This window comes from Cygnus atratus, chromosome Z (genome assembly GCF_013377495.2).
Source record: "Cygnus atratus isolate AKBS03 ecotype Queensland, Australia chromosome Z, CAtr_DNAZoo_HiC_assembly, whole genome shotgun sequence".
NCBI classification, from domain to species: Eukaryota; Metazoa; Chordata; class Aves; order Anseriformes; family Anatidae; genus Cygnus; species Cygnus atratus.
This window is the reverse complement of record NC_066396.1, coordinates 78,267,863-78,295,189: the sequence shown is the minus strand read 5'-3', so window position 1 is coordinate 78,295,189 and position 27,327 is coordinate 78,267,863. Positions and strand designations below refer to the sequence as shown.

General features: G+C 37.3%; 1 protein-coding gene across 2 annotated transcripts in view; it reads left to right on the top strand.

Annotated features, from left to right (window-relative positions):
* The window catches only part of EDIL3 (EGF like repeats and discoidin domains 3), a 269,638-nt gene that overhangs the window by 128,301 nt on the left and 114,010 nt on the right, over positions 1-27,327 (top strand). For both annotated transcript variants that reach the window (XM_035563213.2, XM_035563212.2), the window contains one exon: positions 13,492-13,620. In XM_035563213.2, the coding sequence (XP_035419106.1) occupies positions 13,492-13,620 (129 nt within the window). The remainder of the gene's footprint in view (positions 1-13,491; positions 13,621-27,327) is intronic.

The following is a 27,327-nucleotide window of genomic DNA, read 5'->3' as shown; positions in this document are numbered from 1 at the left end:
TTGACCTAGAATTTCTCATTATTATTATTATTATTATTATTATTATTATTATTATTATTATTTTTAATATTTCCAGAACAGAACATTTTTAAAATTTCTAGAACAGAAAACCAGTCTAACAATTTTTATCTGTAAGACAATAGTACTGGGCATTTTTTGAAACAAAACACAAATCAATGATTCTGTAAGTCAGCATTTGGCTTTAGCCTCCCTTGAGCAGGGAAAAAAGGTTCAATGTAACTTACTTGTCATCTAGTCTTGTTTCTCTAAATGCTTCGTTGCAGAATAAAGGCAGTGCATTGTAACTTATTAAGAACTTACAAATTAAGATTATACTTTAAACTGGGAAGGTCGTGTAGCTAGGGATATCCTCACTGAAAGTACACAGTAAATCAGTGATGCAGCGTGTTTGTGTTCATTGCATAGCATATTGGTGTCACTCAATGTCATTCAGAGCCTAATTGCAATATCCACAATTTTTCAAGAGTGGTGACCATGCCTTTCCATCAACTCCTTTCAGCAGATGAAAAATATTTTGGATTCCATTTCAGGAACCATATCCAGATACCGATTAGATTGGAAAGGGAATATTGACATGCTCATTGATCATCTCTCCTGAGGGAAGGGGAAGTTGGCATTGTCTACTTTGTGCCCTCATCTTTTGAAGTCACTCAGGTGAATGTGGCCATCATGATGCCCATGTGTGGATCTGGGGATCTTGGAAGCCAGAGGAAATCTCTGTGTGTCCCATGTCATAGCTGAAGGTGGACACCAGAAAAGATTGTGTAAGATTGTGTATCCCCTAAAGATATATGTGGCTTCATGAGCTCTGCAGTACTGCAGCTTATGCCTAGTTCTTGCACAAGTCTCTGTTGTTGTGTTGTGTTGTGTGTAATAACACACAAAACAAGAGTTGAAGTTAAAGCAGAAAATCTCTGGCATAGCTGTGCAGAAATTATTACTATAATCCACTGAATTAGGTCAATATTTTCATCTATATACAACTGCATCTGAATCACATTAATCAAGAACAATTCATTTATATTTGTACTGTGGATATAGCAGGTGCAAAGGAAGCAGAAATCCATTAATTCTACTACGTATCTTAAAAACTGAAGGCATGTAACAGCAAACACAAGTTGCTATTTTAAATTGGGATGGTTATGCACTATGTGGTTTGCTCAGCTGTCAAGAGACCAAAACAAAGTGGGAATGAAGTACAAGTAAAAAATAGAGTGATGACCTAGCTAAGAAGAAAGAAAGATATGGTGAATAATGACAGAGCACGGGATTTGGAATTCAAAAGGATTTAGGACAGGATGCAGGATACATGAAATTGGGAAAGTTTGATGACAGCTGAAAAAATGCAAACTGGAAAGAATACATTTCCTCTGTCCTACATCCGAAGGGAAATAAAGAGATGGAGTGTAAGTCTTGTCTATTTCCCTTGATTTCTGCTGTGGACAACTTTATGTCTTTTTGGTCTATTCCACATTTAGTAATTCTCTTTCATCACTTTGTAATATTATTTTGTGTCCTAAGTATAACCACCCTCAGAGATTCTCTTCTGCTCTTTCCATGTCATTAAAGCAACATTAGTAATTAGGACCTGACTCATAGAAATACGAATAGAATAAGTTTAGGTTGTTACCTTATTTAGTTCTCAGTGGAATGCTCAGCAAGAAGACTAACTGGATTTTAATCTATTTGCTGTTATAATTAAGGTTCACATTATCTTTTCACTTTTTTTTTTTTTCAATTTTCCAACTATTAGTGGAACACGGCGCTTCTAAAAAGGATGCGAGGCTGTGATTGCTGGCAGTTTAAAGTGAAGTGAAACAATGAAAACTGACATCTTCGTATATGAGGACAAGGAATGTGATGCTAAAAATAGCCCAGCCTTGTTACACAGAAATCGCAATTGGCATTAGGTTAGGTACCAAACTATATGTAGTTTCTTTATATACAGTTCTTTATATATTCTTTCTATAGTTTCTGTGTATCTTTTACTTAGGCAGCAGACCAATGTATTAAATACAGAGATGGATTTGTTTTAATTAAATAGAGAGCAGATTTGGTGAGTCTGTTTTGATGGAGACCCTGTAGACATAAACATCAGTGCTGTCAGCAGTTCACTTCTGAACTGAACTCCTTTGATCACCCACACTCACTGTGCTTTCATTCACATTATGGCGTGGTCTCAGTGAAGATGGGCTGGGTTAGTTGTGGCTAAAACAAAACAGGAACATGCATTTTGCTACCCAGACTGCTCTGCTTACTAATATGAATATAGCCTTTGACCTCAACTTATTTACTAGATAAATTTTCTTTGATTTCTTTTGCTATCAGTCATTTGTCCATGTGTATTTCCATGATATCCTGATGGCAGGACACAGTTTTTATGGGTGTGTTAGTAAAGCTATGGTGGTGTGTCCATTCTCAGGGTGACATGGTTTGGATATAAAGAAACGTGTGTGGAGGCTCTTTTGCTTGGGTGAAACCCAGTAACATCTGCCCTTGGCTCTATCTCTGCTCTAAAGCTTCTGGATTGCTGACCAGCAAGCCAAACTCAAGTTCTTTTGAGACTTAGTGGCCAGCAGGTGATTTTAGTGATTCAGATTTCTCCAAAACACTCAAAGTTTCACTGACAAGCAGAAAAAGAGTAAACAGTAAAAAAGTTTTACTCCAGGATTTTTTTAAGACCAGGTATTTGTTGGAACTGTTTGGTGCCTGGTTAAAAAGACAAAATATACTTACACATCTGTCAGATACTTGTTTCCACTCCCTACTGCCTGCTCTTGTAGTCTGTGGTCTGTGGTGAGATAGCATCAGTTAGTATTAGAACATAAATTCAAGCAGTTCAGGCAGGTGGACCTTTTCAAACTAACACTGTCAAACACTTTAAGTACTCTGTACTTTGAGGACTTTCTTGCTGTTTATGTCACTGTTTTTTTCATGTTTGTTCACTTGTACAACTTACTTAGACCTAACTCTTGTGGACAGTGTCCCAGCATAACATCAGTGAACTAAACTTTGATGGTCTCCTGATAAATAAGTCCTTCACAATCTGTAATATTTCTCTGATTTTTTTTTTAAAGTAAATAAAATAAATTAAATTTTAAAGTAAATAAAATAAATAATTCTTCAAACCTTTGCAGGAGAAAAAAAAAAAAAGAAAAAAGAAAAAAAGTAAAGAATCAGAAAGATTGGAAAGCCAGCATCTTCTTTTAAAGTGTTCAGTATTTTAAATTTTGTAGAGATGAGAAATGAATTGGCTAAACATACTGACAGAAAATGGAATGTAGCAACGAAGTTCCCACATTTATGTTAGCAAGAGTGAGAGAAGTCAGTGACAGAAGCAGTGTCATCTAGGACAAAAACAAAGACACAGATTCCTAAGTATAAAGTTAGAGAGAATGGAGAGGACCTGAATCTGGATGTCCTGCAAACAAAGCGGATATTCTTTGAGAAGACAAACTCCTATGAAAGGGCATGTAGAGACCCAGAACAAGTCTTTTTTCAAGTTACTATGGTAGGTTTATGAGATATCTGGGTGAGGAAGAATACTGTGGGCTGTATTCAGAAACACATAGGAAGGTAACAAAGGCTATAAAGTGCTGGGGGAAAAAAAAAGGCATTGAAAATGGAGGAAAGAAAGTTCTGAAACTTGGAAGCTGAGGAGTATGAAAACAAATAATGAGAAAGGATTTGGGGAAAATGTTTTGTAGTGCATTAAACACTTTTGAAGCATTTCCAGGTCTCACAATGTGCAGTAACCGCTACCTAGCCTAATATACTGCGCATACCTCAAATGTGGGTCTATACTGTAGTAAAAGTTAAGTAAATAAAAGTTAAGTAAGAAGCTTAGACTGTTTATTAAGGCAAGACACTGTATAGCTATCAGGTTTAAATAGCATCTTGTCAGAAAATATTCTAGTTATTTAGATAAAAAAGCATTGAGAGATGGCTGGATGATCAATGTAAATTTCTCTGTAACACAAAATCCACAGAACCAAATTAGAGGGAAATGTGCAGAAATGACCTAAAGCATTTTGCACTCAAGGGGTGAACCTTAGCTTTTGCTGCATCCAGATGGAGACACCTTGATCATTATAATCAGCACACTCCATTTGCTGCATTAAAAAACAAGATAAATATTTAATCACAGTGCAATTAAGTCTGGATCAGTGCCATTAGTTTATAATGAATTGTTAAATAGGATCTAATACAGTACTAATACACTTATGAGCCAGGCTAAACAGATTAAAAAAAAAAAGAAAAAAAACTGATATTTTGAGAATATTCATGAGATACAAGATGTAGGTAACTGCTAATTATTTTAGTAGTTTCATGGATTAACTGGAATAACATATAAATATCAGCTATTATTACCGATATTCCACATAGGCTGTGAATGATGTCCTACCATGTCTGTTCTTTTCAGTTTAAAATAAATAAATAGCAAGCTGTAGCTATAATAAATATTTTTTGTTATAAAATTAATCTGTCTCCTGACAGCAAAATAGGCTCAACAGTAGTAAATCCAAAAGTAAATTGTCTGAAATTTATTGATCTTAGTAGCTGTTGTATTTTTTTATTTGTTTTACAAATATTCAAGTATGCTGAACAAGCAAGGATTTCTGGGTACAATTTGGAAGACTTGAAGAATGAAGTAGTTCAAACTACATTAAAGTTGACTTCTTTGGTTTCAGTTAAACTGAGAGATGCCTATTTTTTTTGCAGACACATCACAGTGAGCCAGTACAATGAAAACTGAGCCCTACGTTGTGTAGATGTTTATGTAAATTTTAAGCCCAGACTAGCTTTTAAGGGAAAAAAAAAAAAAGGCAATAAAATATATTCTTTCATTACTGAAGATGCATCATATTTAAGTTGCAGTACGAGAGTGTTGACTAGAAGAAGAAATTTCTGTGATTACAGCCTCTACTAAAAGAAGGTCAGTGGAACCTGGGAACGCTTTCCTTGAAAGTCCTCAAAACCGTGTACTGCAAAGCAAGCAGTTGAGATGTGGTTGTAGTTTCAAGTAGGGAGCAAATATGTTGTTCTTTGGATCCAGCTATGTCAAGAGTGTTCTTGGGAAGTGGTAGTTCCTTCTAAGTGAAGGCATAATCTACAATGTACTTGAACAGCAGATTAGTTTTAGCCATAAAGGTGGTCCACGGGCTTGAATTACATGTACTAATGAGACCTAAATTTCTACACTGCAGTTGCTGGAGTGGACATGTCATACTTCTGTGCTTGAGCCTGTAGATTAAGTCATGAGTATGTATTTTGCTATGATTTAGCTATCCCCAGAACTCAGCAGGTGCAGGATCATTTCTGTCAAGTTGTTAAAATTGTTTTGGTCTAATGTATCACAACTCCCACACAGACACACAGCTGGGGGCGTTCAAAACCAGCCTCTGTGTCAGGTAAGCCTTGCACAATCATACTAAATTAATAGGTGATGTAGTAAAAGTGAGGAAGATCAGAGACCCTGAAAAGCATTTGTTTTATTCCTGCCCTTTTTGTGCAGTTCTCTGTCAGAGCCTGTAAAGGCATTCCTGCTGTTATTGAATGCTCATTTGTGTGTCTCTGTGGAAGACAGTCTTTTTCAAATAGGGTTGTTTTATATTTTGGATTTGTATCTGCCAAACTTTGAAATCTATGAGCTCACATTTCAAGGGGCACACCTTTCAAAAATCCATTTAATTGAGTTCTGAAAAGGATGATGAGGAAAGAAAAAAGTCAATATATTTCTGAAAAAGAGGTGGTCTCTCATTTGTGCGTGTATATGTGGTCTTTTAAAATGTATAGAGAAAATGTATATTAGAAGAGAATTTGCAATGTAGAGATTCAGAGATTAAACTCATCTCAAATATTTATGATATCTAGTACAGATTTTTTGTTTTTATTCCCATTTCAGGATTCTTCAACTTTCTTCTCAAGTTGCAGGAACTGATGAGCAGCAGGGATAGGATATTGGATTACCTGGACACTGAGTTCAACTCAGTGTGATAATCCATAACTTTTTCATCATGGGAAGCTTGTTCCCTACTTGAGCTCCAGCAGCAAGGAGATTAACTCTCCCATAAAGGTGAAAGAAGCCGTATATGCCACTGCTTTCTTTTACATATATTTGTTTCAAAATATAAGAGCTCTTTGTAAGTGAACAGTTTATTTTTAAGACTTTACATTGGCAGAGGAGGCATTTTTTTTCATTGTGAAAACAAAAGGTAAAAAAAAGAAGACTTCAAACTACTGATGTTAAAACTATGAGAGATTGCTGATGAAGATTTCAGTTTACCAGAGGGGGGAAAAAAGATGTGATTGACATTCCAGTAGAGCCAAGAGGGACTTAAGACATCAGTTGTATGAACAAGCAGCTAGAGAGTATTTATCTTTTACAATGAAATTCAAAGGTATCGTTTGATACCTTTTATTTGTTTGGTGATAACTTCAAGCTTAGACAGAAAAAAAAAAAGTGTATGTCCACTGAAAGAGAGGTCAGACAACATGGGGGGACTACAGAGATGGTATTCTTCATTGTAGGGAGAAAATTTGTGCAGCCAAAGCTCAATTTGAGTTGAAGCTGGCCAGTACTGTGGGGGACAAAAAAGAAGAAAAAAAAAAAGCTTTTTTTTTTTTTAATTATGTTAACAGCAAAGGAGGTAACATTGTTAAAAGAGAACAGAGGTAACATTGTTAACTTGATGAAGACGGTAACCTCACAAATAGGGACATGGACAAAACAGAGACATTTGATGGGTTCTCACTTCTGTATTCAACATTGATGATGGGCTCTGGGACCCCAGGATGCATGTAAGTCTATGGGGCCTGATGGGATTCATCCCAGGGTACTCAGAGAGCCAGCTGATATCATCATGAGATATGGCTCAATTATTTTTCAATGGTCTTGGGAATCTGGAGAGGTCCCAGTTGACTGAAAGCTGGCAAACATTGTTCCAATTTTCAAGAGGGGCAAGAAAGAAGATCCTGGCAATTGCAGGCCTGTCAGACTCAGTTGTCTGCTGGCTAAAAATATAGAGAAAATTGTCACAGAATTATTCTAGATTATTATTCGATTATTCTAGGAGTTCTTGAAAAACACCTGAAGGACAAGACAGTCATTGGTCAGCCAACATGAGTTCAAGAGTGGAAGGTGCTGCTTAACAAACCTGATTGCCTTTTATGAAGAGGTCACCCATCTAGTTGGCCAAGGAAAGACAGCTGATATAATTTTTTTTTGATTTCAGCAAAGCTTTGATACTGTCTCTCACAGTATTCTTCTGGACAAAATGTCCAGCACACAGGTATAGAAATGCATAATATGATGGGTGAACAAGTGGCTGATGGATCAAGCTCCAAGGATAATTGTAAATGGGTCTGCATCAGGCTGGTGGCCAGTCACTAGCAGGGATCCTCATAGTTCCATTTTAGGGCCAGATCTCTTTAACGTTGTTATAAATGACTGGGATGCCAACTTGAAGGTACACTAAATAAGTTTGTGGATGATACTAAATTGGGAAGAGCGGCTGCCTCCATTGAGGGTAGGGAGGCCTTGCAGAGAGATCTTGACAAAGTAGTAAGCTAGGCAATCCCCAACAATATGAGGTTTAGCAAGAGCGAGTGCCAGATTCCACACCTGGCATGGGGCAACCCTGGCTGTACGGACAGTCTGGGGGAAGAGAGGCTTGAGAAAAGCCCCGCAGAAAGGGATCTGGGGGTTTTGGTCAATGGCAAGTTGAACGTGGGTCAACCATGGGCCCTGGCAGCCAGGAGGGGCAACCGCATCCTGGGGTGCCTCCTGCATGTCATTGCTAGCTGGTCGGGGGCAGGGATTGCTGTGCTCTGCTCTGTGCTCTTTCAGCATCACCTCGAGTCCTGTGTGCAATATCAGAAGGACATAAAACTCTTAGAGAGTGTCCAAAGGAGGGCTTCAAAGTGGTGAAGGGTCTGGAGTGCAAGGTGTATGAGGAGCAGCTGAGGTCCCTGGGTTTGTTCAACCCAGAGCAGATCAGGCTGAGGGGAGGCCTCATGGCAGCCTGCAGCTCCCTCACAAGGGAAGTAGAGGGGCTGGTGCTGAGCTCTGCTCTCTGGGGACAGTGACAAAACTCAAGGGAACGGCATGGAGCTAGGACAGGGGAGGGTCTGGCTGGGAGTCAAGAAAAGTTTCTTCACTGGCAGGGTGGTCAGGCACTGGAAGAAGTTCCCCAGGGAAGTGATAACGACACTGAGCCTGCGTTCAAGAGGCGTTTAGGCAATGCTCTCAGACATAGGGTTCAATTTTGGGTCCTGTGGGGAGCCAGGGGCTAGACCCAGTGATCTTTGTGGGTCCTTCCAGCTCAGGATATTCTGTGATTCAAAGTCTGTGGTTCTGTATTTGTTTTGATGGTTTTTGGAGCTTACCATATCATCAGAGTAACATTATCTGCTAGTGCTTCCTTCTTCAGTAATATGCCACAAAATAAATGAAGCAATTAGCTTTGCAGCTAAGTGTCTTCATCATGATGCATATCATGTTCAATATAAAATTTAGTATTTTTAATTGAAATTGTATTACTTCTATGAGAAGAGGAGATGAATTGATAGGTATCATCAGAAGAGTTAACATTTGTAAATGCGATAATTTGACATGTGTGACTCCACTGAGTATATATTTCTTTATTATTCGTTTTATTCTGGTTTTCATATTCGTCATCTAATCTTGTCTTAGCAAGAAATGATGGGTGATATTTGATTGTCTTCCTGTTTTAGCACAGCAGCAAGCATGCTTTTGAGTACAGGCAATCAGACTTTGAGGAAGACCTGACTAATGTAGAGTTCTTGTTTAAGTACATCACTTACAACTGCCTGATACTTTTGAACATCTTTCCCACCGCAGCAGGAGATTTTGTATTTGGTAAGAAAGACTTGTGATATTTGTTGGAAGTGCGAGAAATGGTTTATTTTACAGCTGAGTATCATTGAATTGAGGAGCAGTATGGGAAAGAGTCATTAGGGTTTTTGTTTTTTTTGTTTCTTCCCGTTACCGATGGTACTTCAACTATTTTCTGGTTTCTTATATTTTGTGAAGCTCATGCTATACAACACCACTGTTAGCCATTGTGCTTCGAAGTTAGCTGTTGTCACATTTGTAAGTCCTAGGTAGACATTTATCAGAAAAAGATCTGGCAAAGCATTTGTAGACTTCTTGATAGTGCACTTCAATGCATTCAGTGAGATCTTGTGTTTGTGTGTTGTGACCTTGAACATATGTACAGCCTGCCCTTTCAGACAAGCTCTGTGCTTTTTCCTGATGAAGTTTGCACTGGGGATGCAAATGAACTCACATATGGCCCTTGCTGTCTTCATCTGGGTGAAGAGTGAGAGGGCTGTACGGCTTCATCACGAGTGCACGGGAATCACAATCTCTTTTTTTCCACTTAAGCACTAATGCTTCTTGGACACTTAGAAGGGACAGTAATTAATGTTGTATCTCGTATGTACAAACCTAAGCAGACAAAAAGCTTTTGCAGAGACTAGAGTTAGCCCAAAGTGAGTTTGCCTCCTGCTTCTCAGGATAGACACTGTATGGATAATGGTTCCTTAACATCAGCTGTCTTGTTCTTCAGGTCCTTTTCCATTGCACTGTGTAGCTTGCTCATGTAGATACAGCCAGTCTGTACTAAAATTAGTTCACTTACCAAGTAACTGAAATGAGAACAATCAGAAATTTAGGTAATTATGTTCATATACATAAATTTAAATGCACTTTACAAATGTTAATGTCTCCAGGGTTTTGTTTGTTTGGGTTTTGTTTTGTTTTGTTTTATTTCTTCTCAAAACTGGGTGGCTGTGCAAGAAAAAAAAAAAAAAGGCAGCTGAAAATAAGACTGGATGACTGGATATTTTAAAAAATATGTTTCCTCCAAACTGTCAGGCAAAAATTGTAGAAAGATATTTGAATAGTTCTTTGAATTATTTCAAAAGAATTTGAGTACCCTAAAAGACAGAATGAGGCAACAATTTTCATACATAGGCTTATTCACTCTTTGTATTTATTATCGCTGTCAAAAATTACATTTTGATGAAATGATACTTTCCTTGCTTTCCTATCTTCTCTTGCTCTAGACAAACTAATGGTCTCTTTCAAATATGTAATTATTGCTACAGTATTGCATTACACAGGACTGTTTTATGAAGTTTTAATTGACTGTACTTGTCAAAGAAGAAAACAGATGACATAGTTCTGCCTTCAGCCCCTTTGCAACTCTACTGAGGATACATTTGTTTGATTCCTCATCTATTAATTCTCAGATTTAGTCAGAGCATCTAAAAATTTAACACATGCTATGCCTTAAGTTAACTTCCAATATTTTTTCAAAAACAGCATGGGATTTCAATTGAATAACAGAATGATGTATTTTGGAGTATACTTGTAATTATTATTTTGGCTAATACCACTGGAATTGCACAAAGGACTCAAAAGAGCAGCAAAGTGAATAGATCTATTACTTTTAGTGCACAATTAATCTTGTTGACATTACTTTATATGAGCAAGGATAAAAATGCCTGGAAAGCATACCATTGAATTCCACTGCTCATTAATATTGGTCAAATGCTGTTCTCCTTGTGTTGGAAGCTACTTAAAGATTACCTGCAGAAGTATTACAGTGCTATTGATTAAAAAAAATAATAATAAAAAAAAAATCCCTGAAGCCCACTGTTCTTTTAAAAAATCAGTTGACAAGGGTGCAAAAAAGGATGCTTTCAAACTCACCAGTATAGATCTCAGTAACTGAGAATATTAATCAGATTGTCAGGGAATTAATTATCAAGCATTCAATATATTGTTATTTAAAAGCCCAAGGAAGTTAGATGTGATTTCTCATCATGTGGCAGCAGTGCCTAGATACGTATGTACCATTTTTAGTTTTTAAGATGGAATTATTGCTGGACTAGGACCCAGATTGTCCAAAACACTCAAACCTTTATAATTTTCCATCTGGGATTCTGTAGACTCAGGTTAAAAAAAAAAAAAAAAAAAAAAAGTATGCTTGAAGGCTCATATAGTTTAAATGCCGTAATGCCCTGAGGATCTGGAATATCAGACTATGGTCCTGTGGAGAATTAGGAGAGAAGAGGTATGATGTTGCAGGCTTTGTTAAGTTGCAATCATTCATTCTTTTAGAATGCAGATAAGTCTAACCCATATCCTTTTTAGGAAATGAATGTTAACTAGTGAAAATTAGATGATTATTGTTTACTGCTTTCAATGCATTTAATTAGTATGTTTCATTGCTCTCAAAATAATTTTGAACTACCAGTTTCTATGACCAACAAAAAAAGCCCTCAACATTTAGATTACAAATATTACTATTATATTTCTATAAACAAGTGGCAACCATAATTACTCAAAAAAATATGCATGTTGCTTTGGGCGGGGGTTGGGGAGGTCAGTCTTAAAGCATCATAGAAGACTAAGATCAGTTAGAAATACTGACCTGCAGCAGTATATTTATTGCTATGCTCAAATGATCTTTTAAACCTTTGGACTGATCTGAGAAAAAACAAAACCTAAAAAAAAAAAAATTAAAAAAAAAAAAAGGTATGCTGAATGCTGAACATGTGCTTAACAAGCCATATGGAGATGGCAGCAAGCAAAATGAGATAATAATTGTTAAAATATTTATTGTTCTTGGAAGATTAAAGATCCACATGGATAGAAGTAATTAAAATATGGGGCTACCTGCAGGTACTCCCCAAATTACAGCACTGTGATTGAGGCTTGAAAAAACACGTAGTCCATATTCACCGGGAGACAAAAAGTAAAACTTTTTTTTTTTCCTCTATTACAGAGGAGAAATAACATGAATGGACTTTGTAAGAATAGAAAACCATGAATCTTCTTTGACCTCTCAATGAACTGATATACGTCATGTGGAATAAATAAGTAGTATACCACTACATTTAAAGTGTAATGGAGAATATGAATGGGAAAAGACAAACAAGGCAAGGAGGAGTCTCTCCTCCTTTTTGTCTTCATGATTTTTGCCTTTTGTTACTACTAAGTGCACTTAAGTTAGACTTATATAGATTCATGTGTTTAATTGATTGGGTTCAGTGAGACATATCCCATGTTTAATCATGCGTATAAGCGTAACTTCTGCAGGACTGTGTCCTGGGTTAAGCTAAAGACATAAGTTATAACAGAAATATGTACATGGATAGTTTCTCAGATTGCTGTAACTACACAGGCAATTATAATTGTGGAATGTGTACTGACATACTTGTCATTTTGTTAATTTTTATCTTCTGCAAATTAATATTTTCTCAGAGACTGTAGTTTTCACTGATGTGACATGCTGAGTGAATGCTGTTGCTGTGAATGTCTGTCAAATCTTGGGCTTGTTATTGAAAACATAAACTAATAGTCAGAGCCTGACAAACATTAAACTTATGGCTTTTTTAAGTTTATATAATTCAATTCCCCGTGCTGACTGTCAGTAAATTATTCTGTGGAAAAAGTTCTTTTCTGTTTATTTATTATTATTATTGTTTATTTTAGGTGGATAAATAATTATGACATTGCATTTCAATAAATGAAGATTAACACCTTTCTGGGTACATAGCAAAGGTCACAAACAATATACTTTATACTGAGTTCACGAATCTTTTCACATATAAACTTGTATATGAAGCTTTCCAACCAATGACTGCAAGTTCTTTAAAGTGAGATTGGAAAACAAAATCATCAAAATGCTAAAGTGTGTTTTTTTTTTTTTTCTGGTAGGAGGTATGTTACAGGTAACATTAGTAAGATAATAAGATGGAACACATTTAACACATGCTGTTAACAAAATAATTTGTAGACCTAAAGGCACATATAGTCATTGCAAACATAACAAATCAGATCTCACTGATGAGATGTTATGTAACCTATCACACAGTTAGTTGGAAAAAAATATAAATTTACTCAGAGGAACAAAGCAGTTTAAAGTGGATTTGCTAAAAAGGCTCTCAATGGAAAGAGTAGGTGGTTTAGTAGCCTTACGACTGACCCAGATAGTTACATATTCATATAGTCACAAAAAGCCATAGCAAAGATCTCATACTACTAACTTGACATGCAGTGATTACTCAGGGATATTGTACATGTCACTCCGTACATGATAGGCACATTTGATTAATACATATTGCCACAGTCGTATAAAAGTTAGAATCCCTGTTATCTTTAATAGCAGAGAAAGATTTACCTTCTCTGTCTCCTGTCTTCTGTTACATTAAAAAATAATGTTGTGATTAATGAGTAGCGACATGCTTCATATTTTTTCTTGTTCATAAAAATCTGTGCTGGCAAGTTATCTGAACTAAGTGAAGGGTATATTTTAGTGGGTTAGTGGAATATGAAGGTCTACATAAGGGATTTTATTTCTTTAATGAGCATAAAATTGTGAGTTTTTTATTATATATGCATATATACTTTTTTTTTTTTTTCCCGTCTCTTAGGACCCTGCCTTCCTAATCCATGTCATAATGGTGGGATGTGTGAAATTAGTGAAGCATACCGAGGCGACACATTCATAGGATATGTTTGTAAATGTCCAGAGGGGTTTAATGGGATTCACTGCCAGCACAGTAAGTTTCACGTGGTAACTTCTATGTATTTGTGGATAGAAGACTTTTTATTAGCATGCAATTTTGAGGATTAACATCAGATCTGATTTTCTGAAATCTTTGGCCTTTGTTTTGTGAACAAGCTAATACCATTGAATAGTTTTACTACCTTCAGAAAATTACTTCACTTCCAACTTATTGGACACAATGGCATCTAATTTGCTATGCATATTAAAGACATGGTAAGGTAACTGAATTTACCACGAAATTAATGGATGGTAGTATTGCAAATAGTAATGATCTCTTTTTCTGTTAGAATTGTTTTTGTGGTTTTCTTTTGGTTAATGATAGACAAAAGTGGAAGGGATTGAAAGAAATTGAAAATAAATTTGTATATAAATACATCTTCTAGGTCTCTCTCTACCTGTGCGTTAAAATTATGAAGAAGTGCTTTGAATTATGATACCTAAATCCAAGGGCAGAAGTTCAAGACTTAAACAGTATTTACATTTAATCATGTTTTAAATACAATATCTGGACACCTTTCTATTCCTCAGAATTTATTTGAAGAGTTTGTCCTAGTTTAAGATTAGATTGGGAACAGAAGGTTGATATCTGTTAAAGTGTGTCATTATAAAAATAACAAGTAGCAAACTTCAGATTTTAATAATGACTCATTGGGGGAACATGTAGTAAGATCTACACCTCACAAATAAATTTTTTTAAGAATATCTATTTCATTTTATTGTGCTTAAACTGGAAATTACAGGACCATGTTTCCATGTTTCTCCAATTAATGTCATCAGAAGTTCTGAATGATCGAAACCAATTAATGGGTTACACATTTATTTGCAAGTCAGATCATGTTCTAACGTATAATCTGCATTATCCGTTGAAGTTTGGTTTTTGTTTTGTTGTGTATTTTGTTGTTGTTGTTGGTCTTTTTGTTGTTGTTGTTTTGTTTTTCATATGTAAAACTCATTTAGAACAAGTGCGTGCCTGTGGAGAAACTTAGATGCCAAGTTTGTGTTTTATTTTGTGCAGTAAAGCACATAATAGTCCTCAAAAAATCATGTTATTGATGCATTTGGAAGCCAACTGTTATGCAGTTAGAAGGTTAAAAACGGAAACATTCAAGAATCTAGTTTCATTTGCAGTTAAAAGACAAATGCACTCATCCAAAAACAGAGTGAATAAGCACTGAATCCAGTCTACGTTAAATAAGTGCTCCATTTAGATACTTGTCTACAGTTTGAAGCGTCAAGGAACCAGTACAGTCCAGCCAAAGTAACAGCTTATGTTCATTATATCCCCAAAGGAAAGTGTGTCCAAAGACCAGAGTATGGATATTCAATTCCATTAACTTTGGTCACGCTCCCTTTTATTTTATTATGTAGGTACCATAGGAACGTCCAGACGGCGACTCAGATGCATGAAGTCAAACTTAGTCCCACTAGCTTAATCTTGTTAAATTATGCCTACCTCATCTACCAAGAATATAAGAAAATGTTGGATATTATCCACTCCTTTGGAAACTTTTCCATCTAGCCCTGATTCTGGGCATCTAGTGGAACTGACTACCATTAGGAATCATAGTGAATTTGTTTTTATAGTCATATCATTAGAGCAGTCATTCAAGGTAGGGGATTGAGTTCGTACTATAATAATGAAGGCAAAGGATAGTTATTGCCTGCCTTTAAACTGTATAGCCAGGACTTGAGGACTCTTGAGACTAGAAGAGCAGACAAGTTTATGTCTGACTGTGACTCAGAGGTTACACCAGCTTGAAGGTTGAATATAGGCTAAATTGTGAGTGCAGTACCTTGTGGTTCCCTACCTTTGGCATTTGCATGCATTTTACATGAGTCTGTCACCTAAGAAGTGGAACAAAAGTCTTTGGAAAGTGGCAAGATGGGAAGTTGTGTCTCTGTCCCTGTGACTGCTCTTATAAAAGGTAGAGCCAGACAGCTTCTGTGTGCCATTGATGCCTAGCAGCATGAAGAAACGTCATCATTATGTTCTCAGGCACACTCCTTCATAAGACCAGACATGTAGTCCACACACGATACACAATATTTCTGATATCATTAGATGTCAAAGGCGTTACCTTAGATGTCAAAAGGTTACCTTTTGTTAGGATGCAATGAAGTAAATAACACCACGAATTTTCAGCAAGCAAAATGCATGCTTAACATGTGCTGTCTGGAAAGGATCATATCATGTTACTTGGTGAAAAAAAGACGCAATAGTGCATTATTGGATTAATGGTAACTGTTTACTGGGCCCCTATATCCTTTCAAAAATATTCCGGTTTCTAACAATTAGCTACTGTGATCCTCCAGATAATCACTGAAGTGCACTTATACCAACTTCAGAATAAAGGAGAGTTCTCACATGGGTGATTCAAATTCCCTGTGGGGAGAGTAGAATCCAAGACAGCAGCTAAAGAGATTTCAAATAAGATACCTTTATGTGAAAAGATACTCTTTGGGAGAGAATTAAATTGTCTTTTTCAGATAATTTGATTTACAATGTGATAATAAGCCATATAAAATATATTTGTATTCAAGAGGTCCCTAAGTATGTCAGCTATGAGAAGCCGTGGAGAACATACCAGTAATCAGGAAGAATCAGACTTCCATTGATGAATCCTACATAGCTCTTTAATATGATATCTCCTTAGCTTAATTCACAAAGTTCCTTTTATACAAGTTCCTCTGTTTCATAAAGTTTAGCAGTTCAATTCTGAATTCACTGTAAACCAAGTAAGAAGTGTCAAAATAATTCCATCATGAAAAGGTAAATTAAAATAACTTCACTGCGAGACATGTATCTTCATATAAACTGTTAAGATTTCCAGATTTTTTTTTTTTTTTTGACTTCTTTCATGTATCATATTCTGCTGCTACATCAATTAAGATAGGTGATTGATTTTGCAATCAAGATATGTTCCCAAGGCTGGCACATTTTGTCATTCTTATCAACAAACATCCTGTCAATATTTCTGAGATCCCTCAACCTTTTACTCATGTAAATAATTAATATGTAAATTATAAAAGAGATCATTAATAACTTCACTGATTGCATGTGCTAGATTTATTTCAAAACTGGTACTAATTGGCATTGGTAGTCTGAAAAGATTCTAACTCTGCAGTGGCAAAAATGTGAAAATAAGTCTGCTAATAGAAGTTTCCCATCTCAGGGTTCATAAAATCACCTATGCCTGGATAGGAAAGGCTACCTCAGGTAGAAACCTGGGGAGACTTTTGTGGTGATGTCCATGAAGATGCTTATGCATGCCAATCTGACTTTCAAACCTGTTGTTGACAGTATCTAGTGACAAGGAGAGAGGAGTTTGCAAAAACTAGCTTAAGGCAATTCTACCTATGGTCTTTGTACACTGATAAAGCAGCTCCTCCAGAGAATAACTTAGAACAGTTAACTTCCTGAAAATTGCATAAACTTAGACCCAGCAACAGGAGGGTGTACTCTGTTGGTGTGATGCTCATTCATAAGAACAACAAATCATTTTTATCTTCAGGATCATTTTAACGTGTTATGTGGCAAGGCTTTGGTAGTGGGGGGGGGGGCTGCAGGGGTGGCCTCTGTGAGCAGAGCACAGCAGCTGCCCCATGTCAGAAAGGAGCCAGCTCCAGCTGCTCCACAAAGGACCTGTCGCTGGACAGAGCTGGGCCGTGAGTGATGCTGGTTGGGCCTCTGAGAGAGGAGATTTAAGAAAGGGAAAAAAAAACTGCTGGGGAGCAGCAGCTGGGAGAGAGAGAGGAGTGAGCACCAGCCCTGCAGCCCCCCAGGTGAGTGCAGCAGGAGGGCAGGAGGTGCTCCAGGCAGGCAGCAGCAGTTCCCCTGCGGCCTGTGGAGAGGCCCCTGGTGGAGCAGGCTGTCCTCCTGCAGTCCATGGGTGCCACATGGAGCAGATCTCCACGCTGCAGCCTGTGGAGGAGCCCCTGGTGGAGCAGGTGGATGTAGCCTGGAGGAGGCTGCGGCCCATGGAGAGCCCCCGCAGGAGCAGGCCCCGGGCCGGAGCTGCAGCCCATGGAGAGGAGCCCATGCAGGAGCAGGGGGTCTGGGGGGAGCTGCCGCCCGTGGGGGACCCGTGCTGGAGCAGTTTGCTCCTGGGGGATGGATGGACCCCCTGGTACGGAGCCATGTGGGAGCAGTTCCTGAAGAGCTCCTGCCTGTGGGCAGCCCCTGCGGGCTCAGTTTGGGAAGGAATTCCACATTCCTTCCCAAAGGTAGAAAAGGGTGGATGGAGTTTGCTTTTAGTTGTTACTGCTCTAGTCTGTTAGCAATATGCAATACATTACATTAATCTCTCTTATGGTGAGTCTACTTTACCTACGATAGTAATTGGTGAGTGATCTCCCTGTCCATATCTCAGCCCTTAAGCCCTCTTTCATCATATTTTCTCTTCCAGCTCCTTTTAGGAAGGGGAGTGAGAGAGTGGTGTGGTGGAGTTTAGCTAGCCATCAATGTGAAAATGCCACATTGTGTAAATACACTTTAACTTTTGACTAGTCCTGAAGTGGTCAGGCAGTTGGATTTGGTGATCTCTGTAGGTCCCTTGCAACTGAATTATTCTATTCTATTCTATTCTATTCTATTCTATTCTATTCTATTCTATTCTATTCTATTCTATTCTTAATCTTTTTTCTACATGGCCTTCTAATTCATTAGAAAGAAGCATGCAATGATTTGATGCACTATAATTCCCTTTTTTAAACCATGGATTTCAAGAAAGTCAATCTTGATTGATCTTTCCAATTTTTTATTGAAAAAGGCCTGAAGAAGTACTGCTATTCATGACCCAGCATCCATTGTTAAATCATTGTCAATTTCACTAATCACTCTTCAGCATGACAGATGAAAATGCTGGACAAATAGCTGCTGTTCAGATAATTAATGCCTTCATCTACATATAGAAGGATTATATTCTCACCCACTAAAGCAGGCTATAAGTACAGTTCTGCAGAACAAGTCAAAATCCATGGAAATACCCTGGAGACATGAGATGGATGGATTTTCCACAAAAGAAAACAAAAATCCATAAACTGGGAGATATAGATAATATGCATTATTGTGATTATCAGATAAAGATTGCCTGCTGAAAAAAAAAATATGAAACTCAGGCATTATCAACAATATATGTCAAAGTGTTGGTTTCTGGCTGGCACTCAGCTAACTGAAATGACGGAAAGATCCAACCAGAAAAAAATCAAACTGGAAACAAGAAAGAGTTCAGATTTAAGGTTTTGGTTTGGAAATGATTTTATATTCTGAGCATCATTAACACTGCCAGACATAACTAAATGCCTTGCACTCCAAGAGGATTAAGGCTTATTAAACAAATACTTTTGATAATGTAAGCAATGTCTTCCTAGTGTTTTTCCAGCATTCTCTTCTTTCTACCTCCACAGCATGGAAGGTCTGTGGCATTTCAAGCTGCCATATTAATGTTTTGAAAAACTGCATGAAGGGGAGGCCACGTGGCAGAGCATCAGCTCACATTTTAATAGTATGTTGAAGTATCATCTGAACTACAAGTAGGGTAGTGGCTTATACATGCAGGATTGGAACTGGAACAGCCAATCTCCATGAATTTCTGACCTAGTTGAGATGATGCATAAACTAAAGCTTCAGCAGCAAATTCAAATCCAGGAACTATTACATCTACTAGGAACTATTATATGTGAGGAAGATGTGGCATGGATTTTGTTACAATGAGCAAGCACTCCTGCTAAACCATTTCCAGCTGCAATTTGGTGGTAGAGCAGTCCAGAAAACATTCTCCACAGGAGGTTTGTATGCTGTTATCTTGCTTTGGAGGCTAAAACCAAGTGCATCTCACACAGATGCAGTTTATTCTAAGCCAGCAGGCCCCTGAGCCATGTGGACAAATTTAATGTAGTAGGGTAGATGCAGATACACCGAACCAGATGTTCACCCCATGCTTCTGGTGATGAACACTCACTATGGCTTCTCCTGCAATGTATGTTTAGGCTTAGGGAGTTCTAAATGTAACCCAGGTGTTTCTTTTTACTTTGTGTTGGTTGTTTTAGTTGTTGTTGTAATTAGCTATTTGTATGGTTTTAACAATTATATTAATATTAAATTATATAAAGTAATAATAATAAGCTATAAAGTATAGTAATAGCAAGTTACTTGTAGATGTCCTAGGGAACAGATTCATATAAGCATTATTTACCTGAATTCTGAAAACTATTCCCATGTCTAATTAATTGCTTAGATAAGAAATGAAAAAGGGCAGAAAGACTGTTACTCATTTGGTAACCTTCTAGAATTTTGCTTAATTGAAATGTAAAAGAAAACAAGTAGTTTGAAAGATGTCCATAAGAGATCACCAACAAAGAAGAAAAAAAGCCAATAGCCAATAAATACAGTCAGAAGAAAAGTCAATCAAACATTATTCCTAAAATGGAAACCATAATGGGGCAAAATGTAGAACATGTTAAAGGCATAACCATACACCAGTTGTAGGAGCAGCAATGAAGCAGATGTTTGTCACAGTTATAGAAGTCCAGGAAAACTTCTGTGTGAAACTGCCCAGAAAAGCAAATGCTGTTAATTGAGGTACAAATTGATGAGATTGTCAAATGAGAACAGAGGAAGATTTAATGATGCATCTTCTTACAATAAATGTGTGGTGAGACTGAACAAGAGTGACAATAATTTGGAGGCTGTTGGAACTTGGGGTTTTGTTTTGCTTTAAATCCAAATAAATATTTTTATTTGGGTAGTCTACTTAGTCACCTAGTACTTTGAAGGAAATAGGCCAACACTTCACAGAAAGTCTCAGGACACACCCACCATGAGAAGAGGGCATAATTTGTCCCCTTAAGGATTTTAGTTTGTTCTGTAATAGCTAGAGATTGGCTTAAAATCTCAGGTAGGAAGTATAATATCCCTTCCAATTTTGTTTAATTCCTGTTATCTTTGGTTATACAGCACTGCTTATTCTTCTTATTTGTACAAACTTGTAATATCTTTTCTTATTCTTGTTAAATATCTGACCTCAACAATTGCCTGATGCATTGAGTTCATAGTCTAATTACACAGTATATTGAAAAAAAATCCCTTTTCAATTTCAAATTTGATGTCTTTCAGCATCTTAAACTCTCTTTCTTTGTTCATTATATGACTAGAAGAAAAGAAGCTTCTTAGTGCTTTCTGTATGCCACTTAGTATTTTGCATACATTTGTCATGTTTCCATCTCACTCTTTCCTCTACAAACAGTTTAATTTTTTTCCTTTTCTTTTTCACATTAGAGCTTTTCCAAGACTTTTAATGGTTTCTCAGTGACTTTCTCAAAACTATCTTTGTTGTGTGGTATATTTTACTGGGACAGTGACCCGTACAGAAGACAAAGCTGTACCATTTATTTGGCAGAAGATCCTTACACCACTTTCTATATTCTTTATGCAGCATTTTGTTGGATGTTTCTTTTCATTTTTTCCTGTTTTAACCAGAGCTGGATGTTGAGCTGAGGCTTTTATTAAATGGCCTACTTTGATGTCTAAGTTTCTTTCATAAGATGTCATAGTGGGAGGAAAGGAGATCTTCCCGATTGCTTTTGGATTTTATAGGATATTGAACAGAGGGGTGGGTTTCTTATGACCTGTAGACTGACTGAACTGTGCAATGATTGGTATTTAAAAAAAAATAAAAAGTGTGCTTTATGTTATAAAAGTCACTTCAACTGTCAATAGCCTTTATAGGCATCTTTTGTAGGAGGGCAAATATCTCTTCCCTTGATTATTGTCTTTCTTAAGGATCAGTAGTATTAGTTTACCATGGAAAGAAATTAATGCTCCAAAAATATATGCGTTGCTGTTTGACTGCTGAAGGAATTTAATTTGTTCATGTTCTGCTTTAAAAAGATAGTATAAGAAAAATATTTTGCACATTCCTCTTTATATTTGAATTAATAATGAATACTGAATTAAAAATGAACTCTTTTAATTCAATAATAGAATTGTAATGTCAACTTTACACATTCCCTCTTAATATAAAAAGTATAATATGCTTTTTCAGAATGAGAATAACTGTTTATATTCCTGAATGCGCTACAGACAATATTAGCAATGAGTTTTGCTAACACTGCATGCAAACACATTTAACAACAGCAACAACAACAACAACAACAAAAAAAGATTTCCTTTTAGATGTTCAGTAACTAGACTGCTCTTTTGAAAGCAATGTGTGAGTGGTCTTAATGTGGCTTGGAAATGAGAATGTGGAGGAGTGTATTATGTTTATATAAGCTGTTGTAGTCCTTTTGTAACAGAGAAGCATTACATCAAAATGGAGAGTAGTTTGAGGAATTGTAGGAAGCTCTTCAGTAGCAGAAAGGGAACTGGACACTGTGATTAATCTAGCCTCTGCCACTCCTACTTTTGTGTTGTTTTTTTTTCTAAAGCTACCATACCAGTGTTTGGAGTTTAGTATTTCTTAAATGTCTCATGCTTAAACAGATTTCATATAAAGGCATGATTGTGCGCTCATCATTTGAACTTCAATTTACTTCAACAGAAATTTTTCTTGGATAAGAGTAAAAGTGAATCTGGTATCTCTAGATATGTTATGGTCAGTCTTTATGATTTACTACTGCATTATTCCTTGCAATAAATATAAATATTTTCAGTTTTCTTCAAGTTTATGCATTCAAACAAACAAACAAAAAAGCTGTTATCTAGGACCTCAGTGTCATTTTATTATTTTGTGTTGTTCTTTCTTGGGTTCTCTTTCACACTTACAAAAAAATACACGTTCATTTCTGTTGTTACACAAAGTGGTACAGAAGTTGTCTTCACTGGAGAAGGTCATGTTGTAGTAGATAAACTCTATTCTTTCCTTCCATTTTCAGAACTTAAGTGGAGAAAATCTGCATTTTTAACGCTTCACTTTTCATATTTCCAAAATTCAATATGCTGGTTTAGACAGCTTTCCAGAAGTGTGACCATTGTCCAAGTTCATTTTGCTCAGTCTTTGTCTTCTTCATGGGAATGCTCAAAATGCTATCTTAGTAAGTATTTGGCATAGTAAGACTGTACTAAGGAAAACATATTTAAATGGAAAAATAGTGATTAGAAAAGCTAAACACGCCTTGTTTGTTAGTGTGGTCTTATAAATAGCCTTACCACTACTAATTAATTTCAGTGATTGCAAGTTCTCACCTTCATGTTTGTCAGTTTGTCAAGCAGTATACTTTGTGAATAAGCCTGCTTACCATCTGTTGGTACTACCCCATCTTTCTAACTGTGAGAGAATGGTTATTACTGAGAGCAATATCCACGGCTTTCTGCACAGTCATAAGCCCTTTTCTGAAAGCTTTGAACATGTGTTCTTTGATGCAGCCTTGAAATGCTAAGTGACTTATAACACTGGGCTGTTCCCAAACTGTCATTTTCACAATTTTTCTTCAAGAATCTGCATCAAGATCAAGCTCTTAAGACAGGGTGTTAACCATATTATTACATCTACAGAGAATTGTTATTGTACAATACATCTGCAACTCTGACCTGTTAGATGATGTAGATGAAAGACAACAGTTACAGAAGGTCAGAGGAAAAACACAAGAAACCTGCAGCTGAGCATATCATTTGTTCTCTGTTCCTTCTCCCCACTTTTTATGCCCATTTAGGTAGGCAGAGGAAATTATAAGACAATTTCAGCGATTGCGATGTTTTAGGATCAACACAGCTATGCTTAGAGCTTTAAAGGGGGGATTGCAGATTCGTTACAGAGGTACCAGGACATTTATATGAGGAAGATAATGAAGATAAATGAAATCTTGAAATGAAATCTCATTATTTAATGAGACAAAACTTATCATTTAGAATTTTGTCACACAGTGGCACAGTCTGATCCATCTGTGTAGCAAGCAGCTGTTAGAAAAAAAAAGATAAGTTTTATCATTTAAATGTTTCTCTGGGTATGTTTTTTTTTTTTCTTATTATTGTTCTCCTGCTGTAAGAAATACTGTTCTGAACCATCTGTGTATGTGGGTGTATCAAGGATGCAGAATGAAAATACTATATATGTGTTATGAACTCTTGCTGGCAAATGGCTGTACAGTTCTCTATGTAGAATATTAGTATTTCCATTGTTCATTGAACTAGTTGAAAGTTATATGACTGACTTTAATGTTCGGCACTTGAACAATTCCCATGGCTCTTCAAAGGATTTTGCTAGAAATTAAAAATAAGACAAAAAAAAAAAAAGAAGGACCTAGTCCTCAGGTGTTTTTATACAACAGACCCAATGAACAGTTTGAAGATGGCAAAGAGCACTATCTACTCTTTTGAAGTTTTAAGTAGTACTTACTCATGTGAATACACTTTTGAGGTCAGTGAGTTTATTCGTAAGTAAGTGATATACAGAGGGAAAGAAGGATATAGTCAAGCCCATTACCTGTGTGTTCAAAACTTGAAAAAAAAAAACACAGTACTTGGACTTGAAGTGCAATATAATGAGATAATATTCTAATAGTATATACCATTTTGCATTACAGAGGTATTCCCTTTGTATTCATAAGATATCTCAAGCAAAACTAATGGTGCCATCACATTAGCATATGAATACGCAGGATATTCTATCTTGCATTTATTCTGATGTGTTAAATAATAGACTATTTTTTCTGTAGGGCATCTAGATGAGTGTTTTAGTTGAGGAGTGCTTTTTTTTTTTTTTTAAAGATCTCTTGATCATCTCCACTTGGTATGCTTTGCTTCATGTGACAGAGCGGTCTCAGAGCACAAGAACTGGTTCCCTTTGAGATGAATACAATCTAAAAGAAAATAGTCTGGTATTCTAAATTCCTCATATTGCACACTAGGAATTGACACAAAACACTTCAGTGAGTAAATAGGCATTCAGTCCACCCAACCAGCCTAGATCTTGTGCAGAAAAATATCCCTGAGTTATAGGTAATACAGATACTGTGCCTTCCACTCTAATCATCACACACTATGAATACAATTCTGTAAGACCACTCTAATTTCAAAAACAGACATAACCTGTCCGTGCCTGTTTTTTGTTCGTTTGTTTTTCAGGTGCACTGAAAACAATGAATAGATCATGTTTCTCACCCTTCTTTATGACTTCTTAATGTCTGATGGCATGAGAGGCACATGAGCTTCTGTAGTCTCATGATCTGAAATCTGGCCTGATTTTTTTTTTTTTAATCCTTTTGTGTGACTGCTTGATACTACCAAAGGTGATGGTGCTCATCATCCCTGAGAATATATCCCCATCAGATTCAGCAGCCTACCTTCAGTATGAATCATCTCACCAGGCTCGTTCAGAAGCGTACAAACCAACCACAAGAAGGGACTTTTGGTGGGATCAGATCACCGAGTTGACTCCTCATGTAGCCACACATCAGCCAAGTCCTAGAGAAGTGGGGACACAGGAATGTGTTTAAGAGGTGGAATTGCCAGCTCTCCATTTCCATCAGATTAGATAAGTGCTGTAACTGATGCACACCTTTTTGGTCACTGCTGTTAATAAACTAGATACTCCTCAGGCTTACCAGAGGAGTTTATTAGTTCTCACAGCAATACTTTTCCAGCCAAGTGCTCAGATCTTCTGCGACTCTGAGTGTCAATAGTTACTTATCACCTCAGAAGGACTTTTGCTGCTATCTGTGCTTTGGTTTGAATGAGCAAAAATGATAGCATTCAGCAATTGCCTTCTTACTAGAAAGGATTGGAAGTTAATTGATGTTGCACAGTCCAGATGTGTATGCTCTGCACCATAAAAGAGAACTTAAACTGCTGTTTTCCTGCAAATAATAGATAAGTTTTGTAATCTTGTCAGATTTCATTTTATCCTCAACACAAGCCAATAAGGCATCTGGTTCTGAAAATGTGTTCTATTTGATCCTTTCTTGTATTTAATGTTATATGCTATATATGCATACAATTATTACTCTCATGCAGTTTTTAGAGTTTAATTAAAATAGTTAGAAAATACCAGTAGTTTTCATTGTTAGAGGAGAATTCATCTGCTCTTTTCTCATCCATTCTATTTTCTTTGTCAATCATACTTAGTATGAAAGCAGCATCAAAATAACACTGCAGGAGAAGACATACATCAAAATGAGGAAAAAAGTTAAAGGTGAAAACAGTATTTGTATCTGACTTCATTATTTCAGTGCCCTAACAGAGAAAAAGCCTCCTTCCATTTCTCAGCAAAAATAGAGATGTTTTACAGGGATCGTACCACCCATGGCCCTAAGTTCTGTGCAGATGATATCTATAAATTGGAAGGCTGCTGAACATAGACTTGGAAAATGCATTAACTTATTTGGATAGCTCTTATTTGATGTGAGCATCAAACAAAGGTGACGTTGCCTGGCCCAGCTACCATAAATACAAGTTCCAGTTCTGAGAGGTGTTTTTAGTTGCAGGACACACAGCTCTGTGAATCATGAAGAACAACAAGGGTGTATGTGCCCTGAGATAATAGTGCTGTCAGTCATGTGGAGACAGAAGTCCACTGGAAAAATACTTCCCTTCGTATACTAGACAGTCATTGATGATGTGAGGAAACTGCTTCACACACATATTGCATCCTTTGTGGGGAAGGAGATCGGGTTTTCTTTTACACCTTGGCAGAGGAAGAAAGGAAATTTCTGTAGTCCAAAAGATAAAATGATGGGTAAGTTTTTAATAGTGCTGTGAATTTGCCACAGATAATACATTCTACATAGATATCATGTATACTTTATGTGTACACATAACAGAATCATAGGTTGGAAGGGACCTCTGGATGTATACTTTATGTGTACATATAACAGAATCATAGGTTGGAAGGGACCTCTGGAGATCACCTCTTCAATGCCCCTGCTCAGGCAGGGACAACCAGAGTGCTTTGCTCTAGGAGCAGGTTTTTATATCTCCCCAGATCTCTCTCCAGCATGTCCATGTCTTTTCCATAGTGGGGAGCCCAGAACTGGACACAGCACTGCAGGTATGTCTTACCAGTGCAGAGCAGAGGGAAGGATCACCTTCCTTGATCTGCTGACAGCACTCCTCCTAATTCAGCCCAGGCAGCTGCTGGCCTCCTTTGCCATGAAGGCGTGCTGCTGGCTTATGGTCAGCTTGTGTCCACCAGCACCCCAAAGCCTTTCTTTGCACACACAGCTGCTTTCCAGCTGGTTGGCCCCTGGCACGTAGTGGTGGTGCATGGGATTGTTTGTCTCCAAGGCCCAGACCTGCCGGTTCACTTGTGGAACCTCACAGGATCCCTGGCAGCCCAATTCCCCAGCCTGTCCAGGCCCTCTGCATGGCAGCACACCCATTGTGTGGAGCAGTCACTGCTCCCCATTTCTCTGTTAGCCACCAATTTGTTGAGGGTGCACTGGGGCACAACACCTGGGTCACTAACAAAGGCCTTCAATGGTGTTGGACCCAGTAGTAAGCCCCCAGGTACACCACCAGTGACTTGCCTCCAGGTAGACTTTGTGCCACTGATCACAACCCTCAGGGCCTGGCCATTCAGCTGATTTTCAGTCCACCTCACTGTCCCCTTACCTAAAGTGTACACTGTCAGCTTCTATATGAGGACCTTATGGGACACAGCATTAAAAGCCTTAATAAAGTTGAGGTAAACAACATCTACCTTGTGTCCACCACACCAGTGTCATCATTGTATAAGGCTATACCCGGTTGGTCAAGCATGATTTC